This window comes from Atta cephalotes (assembly GCF_000143395.1).
Source record: "Atta cephalotes unplaced genomic scaffold scaffold00002, whole genome shotgun sequence".
NCBI classification, from domain to species: Eukaryota; Metazoa; Arthropoda; class Insecta; order Hymenoptera; family Formicidae; genus Atta; species Atta cephalotes.
The window spans coordinates 1,662,040-1,688,174 of NW_012130066.1; the positions used below are offsets into that span (position 1 = coordinate 1,662,040).

The following is a 26,135-nucleotide window of genomic DNA, read 5'->3' on the forward strand; positions in this document are numbered from 1 at the left end:
TATATATATTATATATTATATATATATATATATATATATATATACTATATATATATATATATATATATACTATATACTTACTACTACTACTACACTACTACACACACACACACACACACACACACACACACACACACACACACACACACACACACACACACACACACACACACACACACACACACACACACACACACACACACACACACACATATATATATATATAATTGAACATTTATTTCAAAAATATTTTTGAAAGTATCATTCTAATTAAATCAATTTATATATTTTTTCTTCAAAGCAATTGCATTGTAATTCATAAAATTCGTATTTACAATTCACTTTCGATAAATTGATAAATGCACGTCGATAAATGTACGTATTTATTTTGGAATTTTTATAATTTTTATAATAATTTATAATCTTTAACATAATTAAATAACATGCTAAAGGTTGGTATTTATTTATGAAAATAATGTGTGAATAAAAATCTTAAAAATTATAATTTAAATTACTCAATTAAAATTACTCTGTCAAAAATATTTTTTAAAAATAAAAATCCAACTATAGTTTCAAAATTATACATTTAAAATAATTTAAAACTTTGTGCGAATATCTAAGTGGAAAACCTAAGTCCAATCAGTAATTATATTTTATTGCATCTAGAAGACAATTTTGGCAAAGTTAATTAAAAGAATATTTATTTCTTCAGTTATTGAGATTATCTTTCCAATTTATTAAATTTCATTCCTTATATTCCTGTTCCTGTTTGTCTTTTTATTTAAATCTAAGACTATATCAAGAATTGAAACTTCATATTTAATAATTAATAAATTATTATTTACTTATTTTGGATAAAAATAATTGTATATATGTATAATTATATTTTTTCATTTGAAGAACCAAATTTCGTTGTGAAGGACACAATAAATCCCAATCAATTAAAACTTCGCGTATGTTAAAGCGAGGTCAAAATACGCAGCGCAATGATATGTGTGGCAAACCGATGCATGTCACTCGTGGTTTCCGCTCCAGAAAATCTGCGGGTCGACATTAATTGCACGACAATTAAGTCTAGATCTAGTTTTTTCCTCGATGGCCGTCGCGTGCATTCATCTGGAAACCGCCTACGCTCTACCGCCGATTGTCGATTACAAAGATCGAGTTTCACGCGTGCTGATCGATTAAACACGGATGAGATGATTAAGACTTAACTCGCGACGAACGTGCGGTATCGTGCGCGGTTTGTTATTGCGCCGATCATGAATAGAGATAAGCTATATATATATTTATATTAACCTGGAAGCCTCCATTTTTTACGGATTAATTAATCATAAGGCTTCGAGCTCATTGATATTTCATTCATAAAAGTTTTAGCAGATGAAATCATTAATTAATGTTCTGTAGATGCTGTTTAAAAGAGGTAAAGATACACATGATTATCAAAGCAATGAAGAAGTATTTACTTTAGCCTGAATAAGCGATTTTATAATATGAATATATACTAATTGCGTAATTTTTAATATTTCGTAATTGAGAACTTTTTTCAGTGAAATGTTCCGTGATAGCAAAATCTTTCTACTGAAAAGTAAAATTAAAAGAAAATTATTTACTGTGTGTAATTTCAACATTTCTTTAATTATACTTCAGAATGCGCGGCAAGGATTCATAAAACTTTCTTCGAAAATCACTTTATCTTAAACACGCGACATGTATCTATACTTAATATATACACTTAACTATTAGCATCCGGTTTCACTAATGTAAATTTATTTTAATCTCTGCTTAATTTACTAATTTACTATTTTAAGAATTCTAAGAATAACAATATAATGATAAAACAAGCAAATAACAGTCGATTCTTTAAAATTTAAACGTATGAAAATTATTAATAAAAGTTAAATACATACATAATAGAAACAAAGATAACATAATTATATCTTTGTTTCTATTATGTATGTATTTAACTCTTATTAATAATTTTTATATGTTTTATATTTTAAAGAATCGATTCTTATTTGTCTGTTTTATCGTTATGCTGTTACTGAATTTTAAGAAATCCTTGATTGTTTATATTAACTTTTAGAATCTTTAGAATCTTTAGAAAAAGATAAATAAGTAAAACTGAAATTAAAATTAATCTTATATTAGTGGAATCGAGACTAAGCGGTAAAAATAGAAAAAAGAAAACGACAGAAGGAGAAGAAAAAAAGAAAAGAAAGAGATGATAAGAAAAATTGATAAAAAAGCAGATAAAAAATATTTACCTGACATCTCATCATCGTTGTCATGTATTCTGGGGATTTCCCAGCAGTTTCTGTGATAAAAAGTATTAGACGGCGCGGAGAAAAATGCACGAGGTCCGCGGGGGGAAAACGGCGGGAAGAACTTTCTTCAGGACTGCATGATATGTGACTGTCACCGATCGTCGCGATTTATAAAACGTCGCGCAAATCGCGAAATTTCTGCTCCGATCCTTCAGACAAAAGACGAAAGCGATGAAGAAAGAGAAAGAAGGGGCTCTGTTCGGAGGCTCCCTGGCTCCTACCGCACCTGTTGACTCCCGGAATATCTTCACAAGACTGACGGAGCCGCTCAGCCAGCAGCTCCTCGTGCGCCCGATCAACGTATGAGCGAAACTTCTCTCCGACCTACTTCTCGCGCCTGCCTTCGTCTTCTTCCGTAGCGGCGTAAGACGTCCGTGCTTAACCCTTCCGGGGTGGAGAGGGGAGGCTTCTCCTATCAACCGATATCGATAAGATTTAAGAGAAACATCTGAGACGATTACAATTATTGATAATATTAAGTCATCATTAATATATTAATTAGTCCGTCATCCGACATTAATCCGACAAATAATCGGAGTTAATCTTTCCGAAAGTGAAATAATCCTTTTCTTATTTTTATATATTATTTTATATATTTATATATATTTTTTCAATTTATTTACAAAAATAAAGGAGACACACGCTGAAAATGTGTTTGTACATGTTTTTAAGTAGTAAGTGTTAAATGGAAAAGAAAAGTATACTTGCATATCTAACAAAAACCAGCCTTCTTGTCAGAGAGTTCTTTTTCAGAGTTCTTTTAATAGTTCGAGACATCTGTCTTTTACTTTTTTGTGTTTTACAAATATGAAAAAGAGGACCAGTATTCAATTTGCAGTTTCTATGCATATTTGAACTTAAGATTAAATATTAGATACTTTTTAGCAAAAAAAATGTATTATATTGTGTAAATAACTTTTAGGAGAACATTATTTATATGAGTTACCGAAAATATTTTATTAATTGAGAAAGATGGAAAGAAAAAGGAAAAGAAAGAAGGAAATAAATATAGAAATCCGTGTTATTAATCAGGAAACAAAAATAAATTTTTGCGAATTCCTTTGCAAATTGAAATAACTTTTATTTATGCCATGACGAAATTAATTTGCAGCAATAATGCGTTACTTCCGTTTGTTCCAATTATCGGACAATTGCCAAGAAAAATTTGCACATTCAGGACGACGATTGAATCGCGTCATTACATCTTTATCTCCGGTTTCCTCTTAATACTTTCTCAGTATTTATATTTCGCTCTTTATTTCTCAATTTTGCACCGCTTTCATTTTATTTTGGACTTGTACAGTTTTCAAAATACGAGATCTCATAGACCAATGTTCGTGAATTATAGGACACAATTTCAGATTTATAGATTCTTTAATTTTAGATTTGCAGATTCTTATTTTGTATTTTATAAAATTATTTTGTTTTCTTAAATTATAAACAATATAATAATAAAATTAAGCATAAATAATATTTGTTTAATTCTCAAAAGTATGCATAAAATAAAAGCACGTTTTCGAGCAGAGATTGGCTATCTGTGAAGAGATTCGTTTCTCTAAATTAATTATTCACAATGAGTCTCATTCCAAATATTATATATCTCATTAATTGATTTGTTTCGTTTTACTTGATTTCAAGCGAAATTCCAAGCGATTGTTCTGTCCTATCTAATGCATTTAGTAATTTTTGTTAAATTTTTGTTAAATTAAAAATAAATATTTATATTATTATCGCGTAATAAATTTAAAAAATTTTCTTCAATATTACAGATTATTAAGTACATTACTGCAAAAATTTCAAAAATATTGCATTATTTTCTCTTACCTTATTAAATTAAATAAATCATGTCAGATATAATTGTTCTTTTCCGTCACGTTTGAAATGACTCATCAGAAAAGTCGCAGTAGTTATTGCGTTTTCCTACACGTACCATTGTTTCGCCATAGCGCATCTCTCTTTCTCGTTCAAACGAGTTTTAATTATCGGGTACAGATCTTTATCAACGGGATTCCGGAGACGCGAGAACTTTGTTGACGGTAGCCGGTTTAATTTTCAAGTTCACGAACGGGGAGGCCGGATCGGGACGAACCGGAAGAGACGTTCTTCGTGAGAGACCGCCAGCGAGTTCAGAGACCCGCTAGTGAAAGTCGATCGGTTAAATGACGACGATGCACACCTGTGTAACGTCCTATTCTGGCCACGGATCACAAGTACCCCTCCAATGAAATCTCTTTGATCTCTTTTGCTTTAAATCGATAATCAGTTCCTGCTATTCCGCAACGCTTGAAGCATTTTCGGAATAGTTCGAATATTATCAAGGTAGATTAATAGTATTAATGATTTTTTTTTTTATAGTCATCACGTACTGTTTCTGTTATTTTTTTCAAACATTACTTTTTTCTAATAAATTATCTAATACATATAGTTTTGATAATTACAAACGAATTATATTAGCGTGTAACAGAACGGCAAAGTTAAATTTTTAAATAATTTACATTCATTGAATAAATGTTACATTATTATAGATATGATAGAATATTTAAAATAGATATTGTGCGAAGTAATTTTGAAGTGAAAAATATAAATATATAATTATTTCAAAGAATAGCTATTCTCATTTTTTAAAGATTCTAGGCAAGGAAGAACAAAAAAATATTTTGTCAACTATTGGCATATATTTAATTATTTTACATTAAATAATACAAAAAAATATTTTATTTTCAATTAAGTATAATATTTTAAATATATTATATTTTTGATGATATATAATCGATTAAAAAATTTTATTATGCTATTTATACTATTTTTATTTACAGTTATGCTATTTTATTGTAATATTATATACAATTACATTATTTTATTATAATACTTAATTTGAATAATTTGAATATTTAATTTCGTATTTTTAAATTTCATTAAAGTAATAAATGCAAGAAATGAACAAAAATAAGAAAAAGACTAAAAAATGAAAAAAACAACGTAAATAGAAATATAATTTAAAAAATACAAAAATAAAAAATGAAAGAAACAAAAAATTAAGAACGAAAAAAATGATGACGACTATTTGCTTGATGAATGAATTTATTGATAAAATAAATTTTACTTTATATTAAGATTTTAAGATGCAAATATATAAATTTCTGGATTTAGTATTAATAGGAACTTCAAAATCGTAAAAATTAACAAATTTTTCAAAAGATTCAAATCTTAAATTTTCTTACGATGGTTTGAATACTGCCGTTTGAGTAATATGGATCAGTAGGTAAGTGTGGCCCATAGTAACGCATAAACGCGAGAGGAGAAAGAGAGAAATTGCAGTTCTCTTGAATGGAGTACGTGACTAATACAGCATATTATCGCAGTTCGTATTTATCGCAGGTGAGCAAATTGCTCAGGCATTAAATCCATCTCTATCGTCGTAGTCGTCATGCAATTTTTTGCTTTATTTTACTCTGGAAATTATAATCACGGACATAATTTGCTTCAGTATGCATTAACGTCGTTTCTTTAACATATAATCTCTATAAAACACATTTAAATGAACAAGTATGGAAATAGATATGTTCATCAAAGATGAAAGTCAAAAAAGAAAATTAATAATTTTTAAAAAATAATTAACGCGCATTTACCAGTAAACAATTCTTGTCAAATAATAAATGACATGATTTATATGTTTGTTTCAATGTTATTATTTTATCGCCAGGTTACTCGACAGGTGGAAAGTTCATCTTAATGTAAGCGAAGAGAGAAGCCTCGGTCGTGATTCATGTAGAGATCATGTAACAAATTTCTCTTTTCAACTCCGAAGGGTCAACATCCGACTTTCGGCATGTCTCTTATGAAAATCTAATATAAGCATTTTTTAAAGTACGTCTGCCGTTAATTCTTTTCGCAAAACAAAATGATTCCGGTACGTTAAAATTCGTCTTCATTCGTTGACTTGTAAATTAGATGTGCCACTTTCGTTATATTTTAAGCGTCGATTGCCGGCATCGCGCTAACTAACTTTTTTTAGGTTTAATTTTACACTCCATAAATGCTCATTTGTAAAACTATTATCTTTGTAAAACTATTATCGAGATAGCTCTACAGTAGTAGATAACAATTTAATGAGATAGAAAGGTAAGTTAGTATATTCATGTTAAATATAATTGTACATGTGTGCAGTATTTTTTAATGTACGTCTATAATTTTTATATTATTGGGTTGTCCAGAAAGTTCGTGTCGCAAAAAATTTAAATAATGTATACTAAAATTTAAATCTTCTGCATTTCAATTTTTTTTCAAAATTGGCACGAACTTTCCGGACAACCCAATATTTAAAATGATAGTTGTATTATACAGAGATAATAATAATAATAAAAATATAAAAGAAATTAAATTGAAATTAATATCAGTAACCAAATTTTTTATATAACAAAATATTGTATAATAATTATTATATTATTAAATAATTGTTGATAAATTTTTTTATGTTTTTATTTGAGCTATTATTAATTATTTATAATAGAGTAAATAAAAAATAAAATTTATAAAATAATTGAAAATGAATAAAAAGCATCATTGTTAAAATGTATTTGCTTCAAAAAAAAAGTTATGAAATTTAACGTAATAAAGTTAATAAATTATTTGGCAGGTTTACAGCTCATTATTAGTGGCAACCTCATTAGAAAATGCTTGAATATCTAAAAACTTGTATATGGTCTCTGTAAATTGTATTTCTTGTCTTTAACGTATCAATGCATCGATGTCCTCGGAACATCCAACATCGCGAACAAAAAACTGAATGTAAATGGATTTATAGATATACGACCTTAGCAATAAAAAAAACGTGAAACTCTTCTTAAGAATCTTGAATTTTGAAATGATACAAGTATTCTGAAGAAGTCGCGAAACATCTTTTCGGCATTCATTTCTTTGCGATCAGATCGCCGATCAGATCACACTAATCGTACGAATGTTTCCTTAATTTCCACCTTGTTCTCGACTTTCAAAGAGCTCCTGCGTCCTCGAGATATCACATTGCGCTCGCAATCAGCGAGATCATTCGATATTGCGATCACGTTGTACATCGTATGTATCCCACGCAAATCACATGGTGTACAAAGGCCTCCACGACGTTTTCCAATATCGTACACTCGTTTTCCTTGACATATCTTGAAGATGAGCCCACATATCGTAGACGTCCTACGTACACTTATGTATTGCGACAAAAATTTTTCAGCACAATTATAATATAATCAATATAAAATGACAAAATCAATTACAATTATTAAATAAATATTATATATTACTGAATCTTTGATAATTGCGAATTATATATTAATCATAAAATATAATTATAATAAAAAATATAATTACAATCATAAAATATAATCATTAAATATAATTTTACGTTTACTATTAGTGAATAAATTTAATTTTTCTTTAAATGTTACATATTTGATTTAATAGTAATTTTTTAGACATAAATAAAATGTTAAAATATTTGGAATTATTAATATTAATTATTATTTTATTTGAATAAAAGATTTGTTAATTATAGTATTACTGTTTTATATATATATATATATTGTTTTGTTTGTAAATTTTTATAATGTTTTAAAATATCTATATAATTTTTTATACTATGTATACTATATATTTTTATATTATGTTTTTTACATACTACAATGATTTACTATAATTTAACAAGCATTAAGTAATACCGATATGAGCCAACACAGGATATACTTGAACATCCTGTGTTGACTCATATCGATATTACTTAATTTGTTAGATTTTATCACTTGAGCCTATTTCATTGATTAATTTTGATTTTATATACTATAATATTTTATCTATATCTATATAAAAATTATATTGTTCTAATAATTTATGAAAAGAATTTAATAATACGAATCGAGAATTGTCGGTAACAATTCTTAATGCATAATCATCCATGGAAATAAGTTCGCCATTCGCATACATTATCCGTGATATGCGCTTTCACAGTACGAGCCGCATCACTTCCGTCGTGGTGAAACTTACTGATATTAAAAAGAGTCTCGCATCGAGCCTTCGTATGTTTAACCGTGCATTTAACGCAACAAGGAAGACGAAAGCCGTTTGTGATAAACGACGGCTTGCACATCACGACGGCATGCCATCATATATGATATTTATCTTCTATCTGGCAATGTCGTAGAACAGACAAGTTCAAGTGTAAAATCGTGAAAGCTGAACATGCACAGAATGCTCCAGAAAATTTATATAATGATATCAGATAATAATATTCCATACTTTATGCAAAGTTTCTCTTTTATTAAAAGCGAAACTGAGACTGATTATGCGTTATTTAATGCTGAAAATTGAGAGATCTCAATGAATTAAATTTGCGTGGTGCAAGTATGTGAACATAATTTTGTTTCTTTCAAATTTTAACTTGATTTTTTTATTTATTTAACGTTGAATATTAATTTAACATTGAATATTATAAAAGGCAACGACAGTGAAATTTTCAAAACATACCACACTAATTATATAAAAAATTGGATCCCAGTAAAATGAGTTGTCAGTTAATTTGATGGAGAATAATTTTTGAACTATGGTGTATCAAAGATATTCTATGAGTGTTCTACAAGTTATTGCACTTTGATACATTATAGTTAAAAAATTCTCCATTATTGAGTCTTGTGTTTATGAGTCTCTTATGTTCTCCGTATAAATTACACTATAAACTAACTCATTTCTCCGAGACCTAATTTTACACACCTATAATTAATGCGGGGTCTACTAATTATAAGATAAATTGGGTCTCGGTGAAATGAGTTAGTTTTCGTTTATGATGTAAATAGCTAATAATATAATGAACAAAACATATCATAGACTTAATAATGAATAATTTTTTAGGTATCTATCAAAGGTGCTATGTAAGCACATTTCATGAAAGTCCCGATTAAAGTGCAAGTTTTGCACTTTAATTGATATATCATAGCTAAAAAATTATTCATTCTTGAGCCTTATATCTATCACATTTTTTATTCATCACATTAAGTTATATGTGAAAAACTAATTAACTACCGAGATCTAATTTTTCATATAATTATTTCAGCTTCATTAATTAGCTCTTTCCATTTGATCAAATTTTTCTGGAGATAGAATTAGAATTTAATAAAAATATCTTATTATTTATATTGATCTTCCCGTATTCTGTGGAAAAATATATGTATACATTTATGTACAATATGTGTTAGTATGACAGACCATTTTCGCGTAATGTGGCCGAGATCGTCGTCCCGACAATTATTCTCTCGCCGATTGTACAATTTAATTGTTCTTGTGCATCTCTCCATGGAGAGAGAGATGTGCCTTTGCTCGTGTTATCTGAGATCGTAGATAGAAATAGCATGAAATTGTCGTGCTAACGTCCAAGTGAAAACGGAACGGTGTTTTATAAACCGTGTTATACGAATTTTATTAGACGGTCGAAGGCATTTATACATTGATGCGATCCATCGAGAAAATAATTATTTTGCATTTTCTCACCGGATAGATATCGATCGGCGAACTTTTCTAATTTTCTCAGCCTCACGATGAGAATTAGAGAATTATTTAGATCGTGAGAAGAAACAGTGAAAGTTTTTTTTTTATACAATGATGCTGTTAAAAGGAGGGCTTCTTTTTTATGCAAATAAAAATCTTTTTTATGCAGGAAAAACACGCTAACGCGCGCGCTTATTTATTCATGTTTATTTTCCGGAACGTGAAATTGCGTCGCGTCACTTACATGTTTCACTTGGACACGACGCCTCTTTGGCACAATTTTCTCGAACGTAAAAAGATGTCGAAGAGGCGGAATCTCGGAAGCGTTTGTCGCGAAGGCAGCGGAAACGCGCGTTCTTCCGTTTTATGAGCGATCTCATTGCTCAACTATGCTTGAAACGACTTACGTCGCTCTCAGAAGTAGAGAATCGGCGCAAGAAGTGGCTCACTTTCGATACCGAAGTCGATGAGTATGCGGTTCGTTTTATATTTTATTTCAGAATGGAAACGAATCATCAATTTTTTGTGTCTTCTGATCATCTTTGAAATATTCGAGTTTTGTCTAAAACCAGACGACGCAAAAAAAGTTTTTAAGTTTCACACGAGATCACTATCATAATGAAAATCTTCTATTCTTAGAGTCTCTTTCGTGGGAAAAAATTTCTGCCGAGGACAATATAATAAATGATCCAAAAAAGAATGAATATTACCGAGGATTAGCGTATATGGTTTTAAATAAACCGTTGAACTCGCGACAGTGATATAAGTCGGCAAAAACGAAATTTAAATATCTCTTCTCTTGTATATAATTCTCTTGTATATGTCTTAATATAATAAAAATTTTTTAATTTATTTTATCTTTACAAGGAGAAATGAAAAGAGAAAAAAAAGAGAATATCATAAAAAATATATTTTAACAGCGGACTTTTTATTTTACATTAAGTAAGTAGTTTCACACAAGTTATTTCTTGTTTCTCCAAATCTGAAAGAAGGAAGATGTAATTCGCACCGTTTTGCTTAATTAGCCAAGTAAATTTGTACACACAGAAAATACACACTATATACGCAATTACTTATTTCAAGTGTTTTAAAAGTTCATGTATCCAAAAATCTGTCATAAGTTCATTAAACAAAATATTCCAAACTTGCTTATAATATAAAGTTACTTCGATTAATACTATAACATTCTTTGAAAGGAAATAAATTCTTATTTGGAGTACATATAATAATAAAGTTTTTAAAATTTATAATAAGTATATTTATAATAAGTATATTTTAAGATTATTATCAAGAAAACATTCTTTGTTAAAGATAACTATTACTTAAGAGGAAAATAGTAAATTAATCTTAAAACTTTTCTTAGCAATGGAATTTTCTGTATTATGAATGCTAAGGAAACTTTAAGACAATGCTGAGATAATTTTTTGCTCTTTATCATAAGTTAAGATTCTCGAGTGTTCTTATGACAAGGATTCAGAGAAGTCATTAATCGATTTGAAATCAAACGGGTGAGTAGATGATTTGAAGCTTTCCTGCATTCCTGAAGTGAAAATGGAGAAGCATCAGTTCGCCTTAATTGCACTTGTCCCTCTTAATTACTAATTATCCTCTTATTAAATGTCTTTGATATCTTGAACTTTTGCCGTGAAATGATATATTGATATAAAATAATATTTCATCATTTACTTCGAATTGACGTTTTTGATTGCCGCTACAGATACTGTGTCATCTATAATAAAGTAGTATGAACATCATTAATTAAATAACAGAGCCTAAGTGACAGAAATAAACGAATAATAACGGTGATTATACACTTGACAGTTCCGGATGCGTGGCAAAAAAAGATATTCCAAATATGTACTGTCATTTGGATACCGTTTAAGAAACTGTAATATGGTCTACATGTTATATAATATCAGGCGATTATATATAAAAGTTGCAATATAATTTTATGTTATGTTGTCCGATAAACTGAATCTTATATTATGTTTACATCACAAAAGCAACAAAATGGATTCTTTTAAATATATTACTGAAATAATAATTCCAGTGTTCTATTTCTAAGGTATTATTTTCTCAGATTCTTTAACCAATTCGGTGTCATTTCTTTCCTTAGTGAAAATATCGAGAGAGATCGTCACTTATTGCGACTTTCTAGTTATTAGCATTATACATCTTTATATCTAAGTCTTAAATTAACGTTCTGTTAAATTATAGTTTACTTAAATTTGAGTGAAGAGTATGATTGTTTTTATTCTCTCTTCCAAAGTTTATTTCATCAAAAATCTCACTTACTTAATCGATTTGTTTTAAATCATTTCTTCCAATATAATTAATTATTTGATAATAATAAATATCTCGTATTTTTGTTTAGAAAAAATTGTTAATAAATTCTGATCATAAAATCTGTTCTTAAAATTAACATTACAAATGCATTCGGTGTAATACAAGTGATAAAATATACAATCATGAAAGATAAATATTGAGCGTCAATAAATGCCAAGCATGCATTGTTACGCTAAGCCATCAAATTATCCGTTTTAATTCATTTAATCTCGGCAGCAGCTTGTTAATTAAAAATTACGACGTGGCTGTGCTCGGCCCCTTGTAATTATTGGTAATGTACAACTTGCGTGCGGGATAATTAGTCAGCCCCTATTCATCGTCCGAAAGTCTGTTGCATTTGTAAATTCTCGGATCGCACTGCCATAGAATAACGCCGACCTACTTTTATACTCTGCGGCTACTTTCACTTGCGAGGACGAGGTCGGCACGGATGCACGGGCGGAACGAATTTCCGAATACCTCCGTCTTGCCTCGACACTTCATTCTTTAAGTCCAATTTTCGTATTTCTTTATTTGTTACTTTTATGAAAACTTTCGCGTTTCGAGCGTAACGTTCATTTGTACGCAAAAGTAAAATTTGTTAATCATTGCGGGATATAAATGACCAGAAAAATCATCGTTTTTATTTATTGACGGTATCGTGATTTTTATTAAGAAGATTGTCGTTAAACTACAAAATGTTTTATATACCTATAATTAAAGTTGGATACCATGGTGTAATTAATAAAAAGTAAAGATTTTTTTTAACATGATTTCTTAATTTAAAATGAATAATGTAGCTAATATAATATCAATATTATCTATATGATGTGATTATATATAACAATTATGATGTTGATATATATATATATATATCAATGATAGTTATAAAATAATTATATATGGTTAGTGTAATACAATGCGCTTCGTCAATTTTTATACTCTCGCTGTTTCACGCGTAAAGGCGTGAAATTTGCATAATGTGAGAACATTATCGTCATAAATCAACGAAGGAGAGATCGCGTGCATGCCGATCCTCAGGTTTCCTAATCATTAACAGCTGATCGCCGCACAGTCTTTTTTCCTAACGGCACTGAACACTTCACGAAGGCCATTTCTTTTTGCGACGTCGTCCGGAGTTCTGTCAATGCAAAAAACAATATGTGTTCTTATCTTTTTTAAATTATTGCAGATCATATCGCGGTCAGTATAATATGACAGAACTATATGAGGAAATGTACCTGAAGAAATCGATTACCTGGTAGCTACGTTCCACAGGATGTTCTGTAGAATATTGGATTGTGGCTCACTGCCGGTTAAAATCAATTCGCAGACTGATCGATCTTCACAAATGATAGATTGATTATCATCGTGTATGCGTGCTTCCTTATGTTCGACCGGTAGATTGGCGAGTCGTAACTTTGAGAGAACGATGTTCGGCTGGCTAATGGAATTTTTTTTTAATTAAATATATAAGCGGATATTTAAATTAGAGAGGCGGAAAAATAAGGAAATACAACTTACGTTGTCGTATTACTGATCTGGATGACGTTGGGCTTTAACGACGCCAATAGCAGACCCAACGGCAGAAAAGTACCAATTAGATGAATGATCTTCTTCCAAGGGAACGGTCTGTAAACAATATATTCCAGTTTCATATTTGAGAAAAGAACAATGTTCTTAAGTAAATAATAAAAAAATGAATCATGTCATTAAGTAATTCCAATATAACGCATTAAAAATAGTATGTACAATTTAAGATAATTGAATTAGGTGAGATAACAATTAAGATATATAGTCAAATAATATATTTATTTAAAAATTATTATATATAATATTATTTTGATATAAGATTATTTATATATAATGTATCACACTTGCGTTTTTTTCAGCGAAAAATTAAAATTAAAATATTTATTAATATTTATTAATAATAATTTACACTATTAAATAATATATATTATTAAATGTGCAGAGCAATAATCATAATACACTTGTTAGTTGAAGAAAGTTTATTATTTATTATCTCGCGTGAAATTTAATGAAAATTAAATAACGTTTCTCTCTTTCCATCCCTCTCTCTTTCTTTTTCTTACATGTATATATGCATAGTAAAACAAATATTGAAATATACAACGTAAAAAGTGATAATATCTTAATTAAACTCAAAGTCAATATTTATACAACTCATGTTAAATAAACAATTAACACGAATGTTAAACTATATCAAAGAGCAAAAAAGATTGATCTTAAACCAGATAGATATACAGAAACTAGATAGATATATAAATAACATTTAATATTATCTCCTTGGCATTACAAATATTTTTTTTAAAGTGAACATATTAATGTGTCACAATTTACCTTTTCTCTCGCGCATAAACTATACTCGAATGTGGGTCCTCTATATATTGCACATCGTGGTATTTGTCATCCGGTTGATAAAATGGATATGGAAATTTCCGTTTTCTTGTGTAAGTTGACTCGTGTTGTTGAAGTACCACGACACCGTTACTCTCCGGCTTCTTAATCACTTCGATCACGGTCTCCTGCGACGCCGGCTGATAAGCATTCTGATTCTGATCGACATAATAATTGATGACGTACGGCGATTTTAAAACATCATAAATACCGGTCGATTGATAATCAGTCGTCGTTTTTCCGAACATGTCTTGCGTCTCTGGCTTCTTAACGTTTTGGAAGAATGTCTGATCGGCAAACATGTGGCTGACAGCGCCTTGCTCATATTGCGATCTCGAACTCTCCGTAACAGTCTGCTGAGCATGGAAAGAATGACGGATATTTGACGTTTGTATTATGTCGTCATCCTCGAACTTAATTTTGCTCGATCGCGTCGCTTCATCCAGCAAACTGGAAACATCTTGATACGCATCCTGAAGAATGTTCTGAATCCGTTCACGCTGTCCATTCAGATTAACATTATTTTCGAATCTTACATGTTGAACATTGTTAAAGGGATTCCTGATGATCGAGTGCTCGATTTCGCCCAAATGCCGGCTAGGTTTGAAGATATTGGAATTGTTTCGAGAAAAGGTTTCGACGACGGCCGGTGTGATTAATTCTTGGTCGCTGTCAGTGGCTAGTCTTAATAACGTAGCGGATGTCGTTATTTCATGAACGGAGTATTGATCTGATATTGAGGAAGTCTCTTCGAAGATGACTTTCGTTTCGCGAGTCTCTTCAGACGCTTCGAGGGTCTTCGCAAGTGTAAGGCCGATGATCAAAAGACGAGGAAGGAGGAAGCAACACATGGAGATCTTACGCAACCACATGTTTCTCGTTTGATTAAGTCAGCAATCAGTACGAATGATGTTTGTGCGTCTGCGATGACGAGCGGGCGCAGTGAACAGTTATTTCCATTGCGAGATGTCCGCGTACTAAAGCATTTGCTACGATGTACTGTGACTTTAACTTGTTAAAAGGCAAAAGTAACAGCGAGCGTATTCTAAAAAGCGTGAAGAACAATTAATTACTGTCACCATCATATTCGTATTCCAATTGTCGTTGACAAAGTGAAACGCTGCGATGTTTAGTTCAAGCAACTACAGTCGTGATATATCATGGTGCATCAATGTAAATGTATAACAAACATCATATGTTTGAAAACAATTTTACATAAAAGAATTAATGACAATTAATCAAAGAGAAAGTAATTAATTTATCTTTCCTTTCTTTTGATCTTCAGAGTTCATTTCTTTTTTTTTATCTTGTAATTGCAGTTTTGTGAATGGTGCTAATATTGTAGCAAAAAAGTAACTTGTAAATAAGTCTGAAGTATACATGAAGAAATTGGATATTATTTTTCTACGTGTTTATTTCATATGACTTCGTGAAAGAAAACTCTGGAGAGAAATTCAGTGGCACACAGTAAAATGGAAACGAGCGAAACATACCAGACTGTTAAATTGCATAAGTAAGGTACGAGACGTTACTTGCTCTAGCAATATTCGCGGAATATAATGAGCGGAAGGGGTGAAAAGACTTTCTAAGCCAAGTTTTATCGCCAAGCGGTGAGAGTCTGACCCTGTTTCGTGGCGAGGTCATTCTGATATATTCTATATGCTCCAGGATTTTAAGCTTTATAATCGGTTCTTATAGAACGTTTTATATTTAAGTCTATCTCAAATATAATCTAAGATATCATAAATCAATGACATGTTAATACTGTATTAACTTATCTTAAGATAATAATTAAAACTTGAAATAAGAATAAACTATAAATATCAGCCTTAAAGTTTTCATGTTAAAAAGAAGAATATACTTTTTACACAAGTTGGTTTACGTTTCTTTCAAACAATTTTATATCTTGTACAGTTAGCTTCACGTTTATATGAAAAGAAATTTATGCTCTATGAAATTATAATACAGCATCAATAATTCATTAAAAATAGAAGCAAATAATAACTAAAAGTGAAAGAAGAGAATTTATTAAAATAACGGAAATGAAAATAAACGAAAAAATAATTGAAAATAACGGAATTGAAATTAATGGAATTTACGAAGAGATGATTATTTTAATAATACATTACTTTTTATTGTCTTTATAATCTAAATTAATAAACATTTTTATGTATAATTTTATATATATAATTTTATTTAAAATATTTATGGAATCTCAATCATCTGACAAAAATGATCTGATACCGCACAAATACTTTCTTGAAACTTTCTGTCATTGCGTAGATTTCTGACATCTAAGATAAATCTTGCGATGCTCTTTTCTCTTCCATTTGTTCTTATCGTTTTCATCATCACGACTCTCCCTCTGATATGACTGGCAATGAAAGTAGTTTGCTATGCACAATGATCATTTTACCCTTTCTTTAACATCCATAATCATTTTCGCGGTTTGACATCCAGACCAATCCAATTCCGATTTGGAGTAGGCCAGCTAATCCTACAGTAACCGGAATCGGAAGTAAAAAAATATATGCCTCTGCAATACCGTGCTATTTCGTTCTTGTTCATAATAAAGAAGAAATGATTTGTTTTACGTAATTATCCTAATTCTGCAACATAATAAAGATCGATCCATTGTTATGAATTAACTAATTGCATATCATGGATAACTCATATGTTGCTTTCGAATATTTTAAAAAAGATGTTGTACGCTTTATATTTACGTAAAGACTTCCCAAAATTTGCAAACTCTTGATCTATTGATAATAAATATCAGAAGATGAAGAATGTATAAACTGTATATAATAGTGTAGATTGTAACATATACGATGATCTACATGTGGCCTATTGATTTTGTTTGGGATGACACGTATTGACACGTAATGTAATAAATGCGAAGATACAGCGGAAATCGATAAAAGAGCTAGCTGTGCGACAAGCGAGAAAAGAAATCGTCCGTTTCTGGGTCGGCGCCAGACAAAAAAATCCTAGATCGGTGAAAATCTGGCGGAAGAATCGGAAGCTGCTCGTAAAACGGAAACTGTTAAGATGCGTTTCACTCGCGCGACGAGCAGGAATCACCATCGGCGACGTGAGAGAGGAAGACATGGATAAAGGAAGAAAAAAAAGGAATGACGGAGGTTTCTGGGCCATGAAAGCGCAAAAATCGGTAAACGGGCGATTCCACGATTTGTTCGCCGATCCGATTCTGTCTACTATACATCGAAGAAGGTCAAATCGGCGATTTACCGAGCATGAAAATCAACGGCGACTTTCTTTGTCCTTTACGCCGACGCGATGTCGGCGTGTCCTTAATTGTGCAGCTATTCAGTCAGAAACATCATTTCCTGTATCATCACGGTATGTACGATTAAAATAATATGTATAATATTAGGTGTAGTAAAAACAAATCCATTATTTTTGCATGAAGTTGAATGGAAAAATAATGGATTTCTTTTTACTACACCTAATATTATACATATTATGCAGAAAATAAATATAATATAGTAGATAAATAATTTTTTTTGTAATATATTTGTCAAAAGAGATTATTGCAGATAGAATTATTTAATTATACATAATAATTATACATAATAACACTAATATAAGTTTATATATAATAACACTAGAATAAGTTTCAATAAAATTGTATATTCCATTACAGAATGAAAGAGAGAGAGAGAGAGAGAGAGAGAGAGAGAGACACTTAAAATTTTTAACTAACATTAAATTTTACATGTTTATAATAATAGAAATAATCTGAATATTTAAATACTTAATAATTAAAAAATAATTTAAATATTTAAATAAATATCGCGTTATAAATTATTCAAATCTCTTAATGTTGACTGTATTTTATTTTAATGTAATTCTGCAATAAATAGAAAACAGATTGTGAAGCTAAAGAAAAAATTGCAATTTCTTTGAATAAATTCAGAATTCTTCTGCAAACTTCATATATTTTTGCTTTTTCATAGGAATTAGTAAACGAAATAAGAAATTGGTCTCCAAAGAATTGAAGATTCTTGAAAGATTCCCATGCGCGATCTCTCTGAAGTTAGCCGAAACTTCTTATGCCGCGCCTAGAAGAGAGAGCAACCCATCATCGACCCACGTCAGAACATTCTGCTATGTTTAAACGGTGAAAGTAGCGATTTGACAAAAGGTAAAACTCGCGTGAAAATGACACTGTCGCCGATCGGAATCGCGCGCACAGAAGCAGGCGACAACGTTATGGCGACGTCATATCGTCATCCTGATTGTCACGAGTGCCGCAATTAGCGCGTGACGCGAGCGGCCTAAGTCGGTTTCTCATTATCATTATCTTCCGTCGTTGCCGAAGACGAATACAACTCTCGCCGCATTGAGAAGTGAGGGAGGAGGACAATACGAGCACAAGTAATGACGGGGGAAATGATCGGAGACCGTCTCCGCGTCACTTCAATTTCCCGTTTTCTCGGTCAATCACAGTAATATCTTCGTTCATAAAGCAATCGCTCGCTTTGCGGAGCATATCGCTAAGCGGCGTGAATAATCTCATTAAGAATGGCAATTAAAATCGCCATAAGATCAAAGACAAGTTGCGTACGATCGTTTCATTGCTCTTCGTCCGGATGCATTAGGCGCGCGAATTACTGTCTGGATTTTTTCAATGTTGTAAGTGTGCCTGATTAGAGATGCTGATAAGTGAGAGAGCGTATTGTAAACAACTTGTCGAAATGATTGTTTTAACATTCAAGCGAAATCATTATCAAAGATTCGTGGATGTTAGTAATCATGATGAAAGAAAACAGGGGAATGTTAAAAATTTTATTTATAGCTGATAAATAAATAAATTTGTAATTTAGTTAACACAATATATACACGGACAGAACATTTACTGAAGCATGTAAAGATTTAATTAAATACAGATTTGAAAATAATTTTGTTGGGGCATATAAAAATAATTATGTAGACTGCTTAAACTAGTTGCAAAAATGTTAAAACTTTTTGCAGCATTACTTATCATGCTTGAGATTCTCCCGTGATTATTTTAATGGTTCAACAAAATCATTTTCAGATCTGTATCTATAATAGCTAAATTTTTAGATACTTCAGTAAAATAATTCTTTCCATATATACGTTATACTTGCGCGATAATTTTAATATAACATTTTACGATAAGATTATAGCCAATTAGGACATGTTAATATCTAAACGTATAATATCATGATATTTGTAATGTAAACTGCAAACAGAATTAGAAAGATGTTTCAGCCTCATTTAGGAGAACTTTCCATCTCCATCATTTTATTCTAGTCATCTAGCGCTTGTTATTTCTGCAGAAATTCACGCGAAAGCAAGGGATTTTGAAATAAATCAATATCTTTGTACAAGAATATGAAATGGCTTATGTTTCAATCACCCAGGAGGCTGTTAGAAAAGCGAATGCCTTAGAAACCGCTATATCCCGTGGTACCGCAAAACGTACAACAGTGTCTCGTGCAAAAATACAGACATCCTTCACTTGTCGGAGGCCAGTGATGGGCTCGATCCCATCGATCATCGATCGTGGCCAGCATGACTGACCTCGCCTCCCATTGTTGTTCCATTGTATTCCAAGAAGGATCGTTATCCAAAGGGAAGGAGAAAGACTCCGTGGGGAATCGTGGCACAGGATGATGGTTGAAGCGAGAGGAAGAAATCGCGAGGTGGAAAGAGAGAAAGAGACACGCGCGGAAATCGCGGGCGAGAAGGAGAGACAATGTGGCGCCCGTTCTCCAGGTTGACCAAGCCAAGGAGGTAAGAACGGAATAACACAACGGCTACGGGGAACGGAGGAAGATGCAAAATGGACCAAGCACCGACGAAGTGGGGATCTGGATTAAAAGCAAACGAGGGCAACGTCTCGGCAACAGAGCCATCTCGGACCTTGAGGAGTCGAGGTCGCCGACGTACTCCACTTCCGTATATTTCGTAACGTCGCTCTGTAGTCGTTATTATTGTTGTTGTTTTTATTGTTGTTGTTCCTGTTATTGTTACTATTAACATTTTGCTGTCATACGCCAACGCAATACGTTGCCCGCAATTCCCGCTAACGGATCTCCGGAAACGACGAGCAGGAGACACACGGGTCTCGTTGTTCATGTAATTGAAGGCGGCTCGGACGACTAATATCGACACGGTTAGTGCGACGCGTTGTGTACGCGAAATGTTCGTCCTCTTTCAGCGCTCTGTCGCATTACAATCATGCAATAGAATTTTATAAAATCAAGTAGACGTGCGAAGTCACGAAGTGGTCGTTCACGAGCCGGATGATGACAGTGATTTCGACGAATCGTAATTCTCTAACTGTTTATCTATATAAAACTCATTAACATAATACGATTTTGCCAGTTATTTAGCAATTTTTATAATAGCTTATTGTTATATTTAATGCTTTTTTTTCAAAATAATGTAAATTTTTCACAATTATTAATACGCGATATTTATTACTCTTCTTTCTCATATGAGAAATAAAGCTACGTAAAAATAAATTTGAAAAAAATTATTATAATGATAGCTACTTGATAAATTCAAAGTAAAAGTAACATTAATATAATAATTTTAATATTATTCCATATAATTTCCATATAACACATGTTATATATGTAACAGTTATAATTGAGTAAAAAAATTATAATATTGATATTACCGTTACTTTGGGTGTGGTTCACTTGACGTTGCAAATGCTTCGAAGTTTTTGATTGACCAATCGGAAGAAAGAATTTTTACTAATTAAATAATCAAAAAATATTTCGAAACATTCGTATCATGGAGTGGATTGAGCTTTTGTGGAATAAAAATTTTTTAGCAGATAAAGAGAATTCTATTAATAACGAGAAATATATAAAATAAAGTTCGTATTTCAGATGATGACGAGAGGAGCAATATGTCTGCTCCTGACAATTTTGATGTTAGGAGGTTCTTTGGGTAACACAAGATATTTTGTGAAAATGCGAACGAATGCGTCCGACATGTTCAAAACGAAAGCGGACAATTTAAGGATTCTTCATGATCCGATAGCGATCACACCGAATCCTCTGTACGATAACATGGGAAACGGGCATCAAACCGATGAGAGAATGACCAAAGAGATATCGAGCGATCAGTATAATCGAAGAAATTCCTTCGTCGAATCTTCGACCTTCAATCCGGATGTGCTCAATAAGTTCCTCGAGGATTACGCGAATAAAGTTAAGAGTACCACCGAGAGGAATTTCAAATATCCTTTCCGAATTGTAAAACCACCCGCGGAACCTCTTATGCTTGAAATCGATAGCGAGATTATCGAGACGACGACCATCCACGAACAGGACGATAAATTTGATCAAATCTCAAATGCTACTTCAACGGATGATGCGGTAAGAAACATGTTTTAGATAATAAAAAATAAGATGTATTTTGTTTTTTGCAGAATCGAATAAAAAAGTAAAGGAAAAATTAAGCAAAAAAATGATATTTTAATAATTTTAAATCTTGCAGTAATAATTTATTATGCAATTATCGTTAGATAATAAAAAATATCACTCTCTTACTTCAAAAATGACAGCAAAAAAATATGATTTTCGAATTATTATCATAAATAAATTAAATAAACATTACCCTATAACTTCATAAAAATCGTCAAAGTTGTCACAATTTGAAAAGAATGATTTTTTAATAGTTGCAAAACGAAAATGACATTTGATCATACTAAGAAAATATTTTTTGCTAATATATTATTGGATTTAAAAGTTAGTAATTTTCTGTCAAATTGAAAAATAATTTTTCCCCTTCTTTGGAAAAAAAATAATTTTTCCTCTTCTTAATTCTTTTGTAGTTATTATTTTTGAAGTAAGATATTGATTTGTCGATTTATTTTTTGTTATCTTTGCTGGTTTAGTTAAGCGAGGCGTTAAATGATACCTTGAAGAGAAACAAATACTACGGTACAAATACTTATGAAGATAGAAATGGCTGGGTGACATTGGAAGCAATTCCGTGGTCTAAGAGCAAAATTTCAAAGTGGCAGGCTAATCCCAGTACACAACGACCTTGGCCAGAGATAAAACCATGGGATAAACCGAGCATGAAACCATGGGCCAGCGACTATACCGTCAGACCCACTTATGAAAACAACAAACCGTGGTAAGTACCACAACCGTTAATTTTCTTTTTACCACATAATCTTATGTACAATTTGAAAATGGGTTTTGTGGTTGTTATGATGAGAGATATTATATTTATCATCATTAGTTAGCATCGATATAAAACTTTCTTTCGTATAAGTGTATTTACAAAGTTCATCAGGTGTATCTTTTATGATACTCTCTACATTAATATTAAGAAATATATTAAAAAAGTCTCGTAAAAATTTATTCACTTTTATTTCAATTTTATTCCTTTCTTTATATAATAAAGCTAGTTTATTACAAAAAAATATCAATAATTTTTTTACTTCTTAATATTTTAATAAAGATCTTAAGACTTATAATTATAAAAATTTTATAATTATAAAAAAATCTTCAAACTTCTCTAAAAATTGCATTACTTGCCTATTAATTGGATATCTATTATTTACTTTATATTATACTTCTCGACGAAATATCGGCTTTAGGCAAATGAGAAAACAAACGATCGTATCTCAGGTACGACAAGCCAAAACCCAACTGGCCAGAGAGTAGCGAGAAACCGTGGCAGAAACCGATTTCACGTCCCTCTTACTATCCTGATGACGCGTCTAATCAAGCGCAGAAGTGGCCGCCAGAGAGACCGTTATGGAACAAGTACGATCTTCATCGTCCCAGTAGCGATATCATCACAGACGACAGACCGTCCAACTTTCCCAGTACTTGGTCCAGACCACAGAGCTCCTCATATCAATTTATCGATAAATATTCGGATCAATCGGGGGATGGAAGTAATTGGCACAATTACCCATCCAAATACGACCAGGACCGACCTCGGCCGACTTTAGTCACCGAAAGGCCGAATTTCTCGCATTATCAGTACGTGAACAATCATCCACCGAATCATCCGGCGAGTGGCGACGGCCAGTGGATTCTCTTGTCGACGAATCGAGGATATTCCAAGTCGAGGCAGAGATCAATCAAGTTTGATATAATAAACTCAGCAGAGCCGTTTAAGAGAATCAATACGACAAGTCGCGGAAACGAGGAGGAAGAAGAAGAGCTTGTACCTGTGATGACATCGAAACGTCAGGTTAGGCTAAATAATCAAAGAGAGTTCAAAAGTTAATTTTAATTAAACTAAAGTATGTCCTTTCCCTTGTATCAGGCAATTTTCTTTTCATTTTAACGGATCTGACTGTATTTAACAATAATTATTCAAGCAAAATAACAAGTCATGAAGTTAAAATGACATTAAATAAAATTAGATTGAAAAATTTTTTTAAATATTTTAGAACATTATTTTGATATCATGATGACTTGTATTCTGCTTGTAACAAAATATTACGCGACATATTGTGATACTAATGTGATACTGTAATATCAATATAAATCAGATGATTTAATTTCACGGAGATAGTTATTATTAGTGACAAATAAATTTATCGAAAAAAAATATTATTGACGGTCGCTTTATGAAAGATCGTTTACCTAGGTCAGATTGACGGTGTTGCCATCGATCAACGGCACGAATACGACGACGTCCCACGGAGGCCTTTTAGAAGTGGAGAAGACGTTCAAGAGCGTCGAGCAGAGCCGCAAAGAGTACGAGATGGAGAAGCTGTCGACCACGCCGAACATTCTGAACAAAAGACCAATCAGACACACAACTCTGAGCACGAAACCCTCAAGTTCGGCCGTTTTAGCAGCCGTCGGAGCAGGTATGGCTGTAACAAATTAACTTAAAATATATTTCAAAATATATACATATATTAACTGCTTATATCTGAGAGATTTACATTTCGAGTTAATAACAATTTTAAAATGCTCTAATCTTAAATTTTTTTGCCATTTAATAAGATTAAATGTTGAAGGTTGAATGTTTAATTTATGAAAAAAAAAATTATTAATGTATAAATAATAATATATGTATACATAATTTTAATGTTTTTATGGAAATTTCTAATTACATCATATTGCAAAAGTGAATTTAATATTATTTAATCGAATAGAGTAAATTCGTTAATTATTTTAAAGAACGATGACAAAAGTACACTTAAACTCAATTTGCGTTTGTTTAAATTAATACGTTTGTTTGAATTAATTATCGTACCATTTGTGAAATGACAGGTATGCTGCCAGCGACAATGGCGATGATGATACCAATGATGCTGGGTCGTCGAAAGAGAGATCTGAGACTGATGAACAACGATCTCGAAGTAGACTTGCATAAGTTCGCGAGGGAGTATAACGTTCAACTAAAGAGATCAGTAGGACTATAGAAATTAAGATAGCAGAATTCGTTCGAAGAACTCATTAGGATGACGAATAACAGAGAACACAACACATGATATATGTGCAGGATTACATTGAAGTGTAAGATGTAACAATGAAGATCCAGAAACGGAAATGGTTTTATCAGAAATTAGTTTTGTAATATTAAATTAAAGAAAACGCTACATCATATATATTAGAACGTATAGTCTCATTATCTTTTATATATCGAATTTTTCAAGTCTACCAAAAATCTTACTTGCAAAGATTGAACTACAAAAAGATAAAGTTTAAATTTTTCGATCGCATATTGGATTTGAAGTCAAGTAGTGTGCAAATCACTTTCCAAACATTGCGTTGTTATAATCAGACTATAGACTGCATATTAATACTGAATACGTTTCTGAATAATCAATGTATTCCTATTCGTACAGAGACGAGGGTATAAGTAAGATCGATTTAGAATCAACCTGTTGCTGTTCTAATAGTCATCGAGTAAAGAGTAAACTTGGGGGTAAAAAATCTATCATAATTATACTGAAAAAAAATGTCCAAGCGTTACTTTGCTTCATCGTTTTACATTATCGCATTTAAATTGTTTTTGACACAGTGCTTCGATTGTGTAAAAGCAAACGTAACAGGTTCCGACTTTAATCGCTATGCATTAATATTTATTATCTATATTTTATGTTTGATCAAACCGTCAGCGAATGTAAATTTCCAATTTTTCTGCGATGCGACAAGTGCTTCGTTTGCAACAAATTAAATTAATTACGTTGCCATAAATTCGTTTATAATTCAATTATTTTAAACTCGAAATATTGCAGCAACTTTTCGTTTTAAAGATCAATGTTACGCTTTGACGCGAGAGAAACACAAACGTTTACATTCTCCAATATTTATTTACATAGCGCATATCAGGGTGTTACATAGAGAGTTTATATACTTATCTATTTATTTATTTATTCGTTCAATTTTATTTATTCAATTATATAATGTACTTTACAATAATTAAGCTGCCCAATAATCGGCTCCATCATACGTCTTCGCTCGCCCTCCAGCGAGAGGGTAAGAGAGCAGCGCGCATATACCAAAACAATTGTAGAGAGATTAAAAAGCGACTTTCAATAAAGAT

At 31.5% G+C, this 26,135-nt stretch overlaps 3 protein-coding genes across 3 annotated transcripts in view; 1 reads left to right on the forward strand and 2 right to left on the reverse strand.

The window, feature by feature from the left end:
* The window catches only part of LOC105619776, a 10,879-nt gene extending 8,588 nt beyond the window's left edge, over positions 1 to 2,291 (reverse strand). Inside the window, exon 1 of the mRNA XM_012201296.1 lies at positions 2,268 to 2,291. Within this exon, the coding sequence (XP_012056686.1) occupies positions 2,268 to 2,291 (24 nt within the window). The remainder of the gene's footprint in view (positions 1 to 2,267) is intronic.
* A 10,938-nt stretch (positions 2,292 to 13,229) lies between these two features.
* On the reverse strand, positions 13,230 to 15,469 carry LOC105619787. Its single transcript, XM_012201307.1, has 4 exons — positions 14,541 to 15,469; positions 13,701 to 13,808; positions 13,435 to 13,620; positions 13,230 to 13,317 (listed from the first exon to the last, which is right to left on the reverse strand). The coding sequence occupies exons 1-4, from the start codon at positions 15,467 to 15,469 to the stop codon at positions 13,230 to 13,232; spliced, it is 1,311 nt and encodes a 436-aa protein (XP_012056697.1).
* A 6,018-nt stretch (positions 15,470 to 21,487) lies between these two features.
* LOC105622739 lies at positions 21,488 to 25,008 on the forward strand. Its single transcript, XM_012204156.1, has 5 exons — positions 21,488 to 21,979; positions 22,501 to 22,745; positions 23,246 to 23,819; positions 24,222 to 24,447; positions 24,857 to 25,008. Exons 1-5 carry the CDS (start codon positions 21,488 to 21,490, stop codon positions 25,006 to 25,008), a joined length of 1,689 nt encoding a protein of 562 aa, XP_012059546.1.
* The last annotated feature ends 1,127 nt before the right edge of the window (positions 25,009 to 26,135 follow it).

What these genes read in the sequence shown, in the direction of transcription:
- LOC105619787 (XM_012201307.1), bottom strand. Translation starts at nt 15,469, where the DNA reads ATGTGGTTGCGTAAGATCTCCATGTGTTGCTTCCTCCTTCCTCGTCTT. An exon ending in GTTTATGCGCGAGAGAAAAG is followed by an intron (nt 13,809 to 14,540) that starts GTAAATTGTGAC and finishes TATTGTTTACAG; the next exon opens with ACCGTTCCCTTGGAAGAAGA. An exon ending in CTGTGGAACGTAGCTACCAG is followed by an intron (nt 13,318 to 13,434) that starts GTAATCGATTTC and finishes TTGCATTGACAG; the next exon opens with AACTCCGGACGACGTCGCAA.
- LOC105622739 (XM_012204156.1), top strand. Translation starts at nt 21,488, where the DNA reads ATGATGACGAGAGGAGCAATATGTCTGCTCCTGACAATTTTGATGTTA. An exon ending in TGATGACATCGAAACGTCAG is followed by an intron (nt 23,820 to 24,221) that starts GTTAGGCTAAAT and finishes TCGTTTACCTAG; the next exon opens with GTCAGATTGACGGTGTTGCC. An exon ending in TTTAGCAGCCGTCGGAGCAG is followed by an intron (nt 24,448 to 24,856) that starts GTATGGCTGTAA and finishes GTGAAATGACAG; the next exon opens with GTATGCTGCCAGCGACAATG.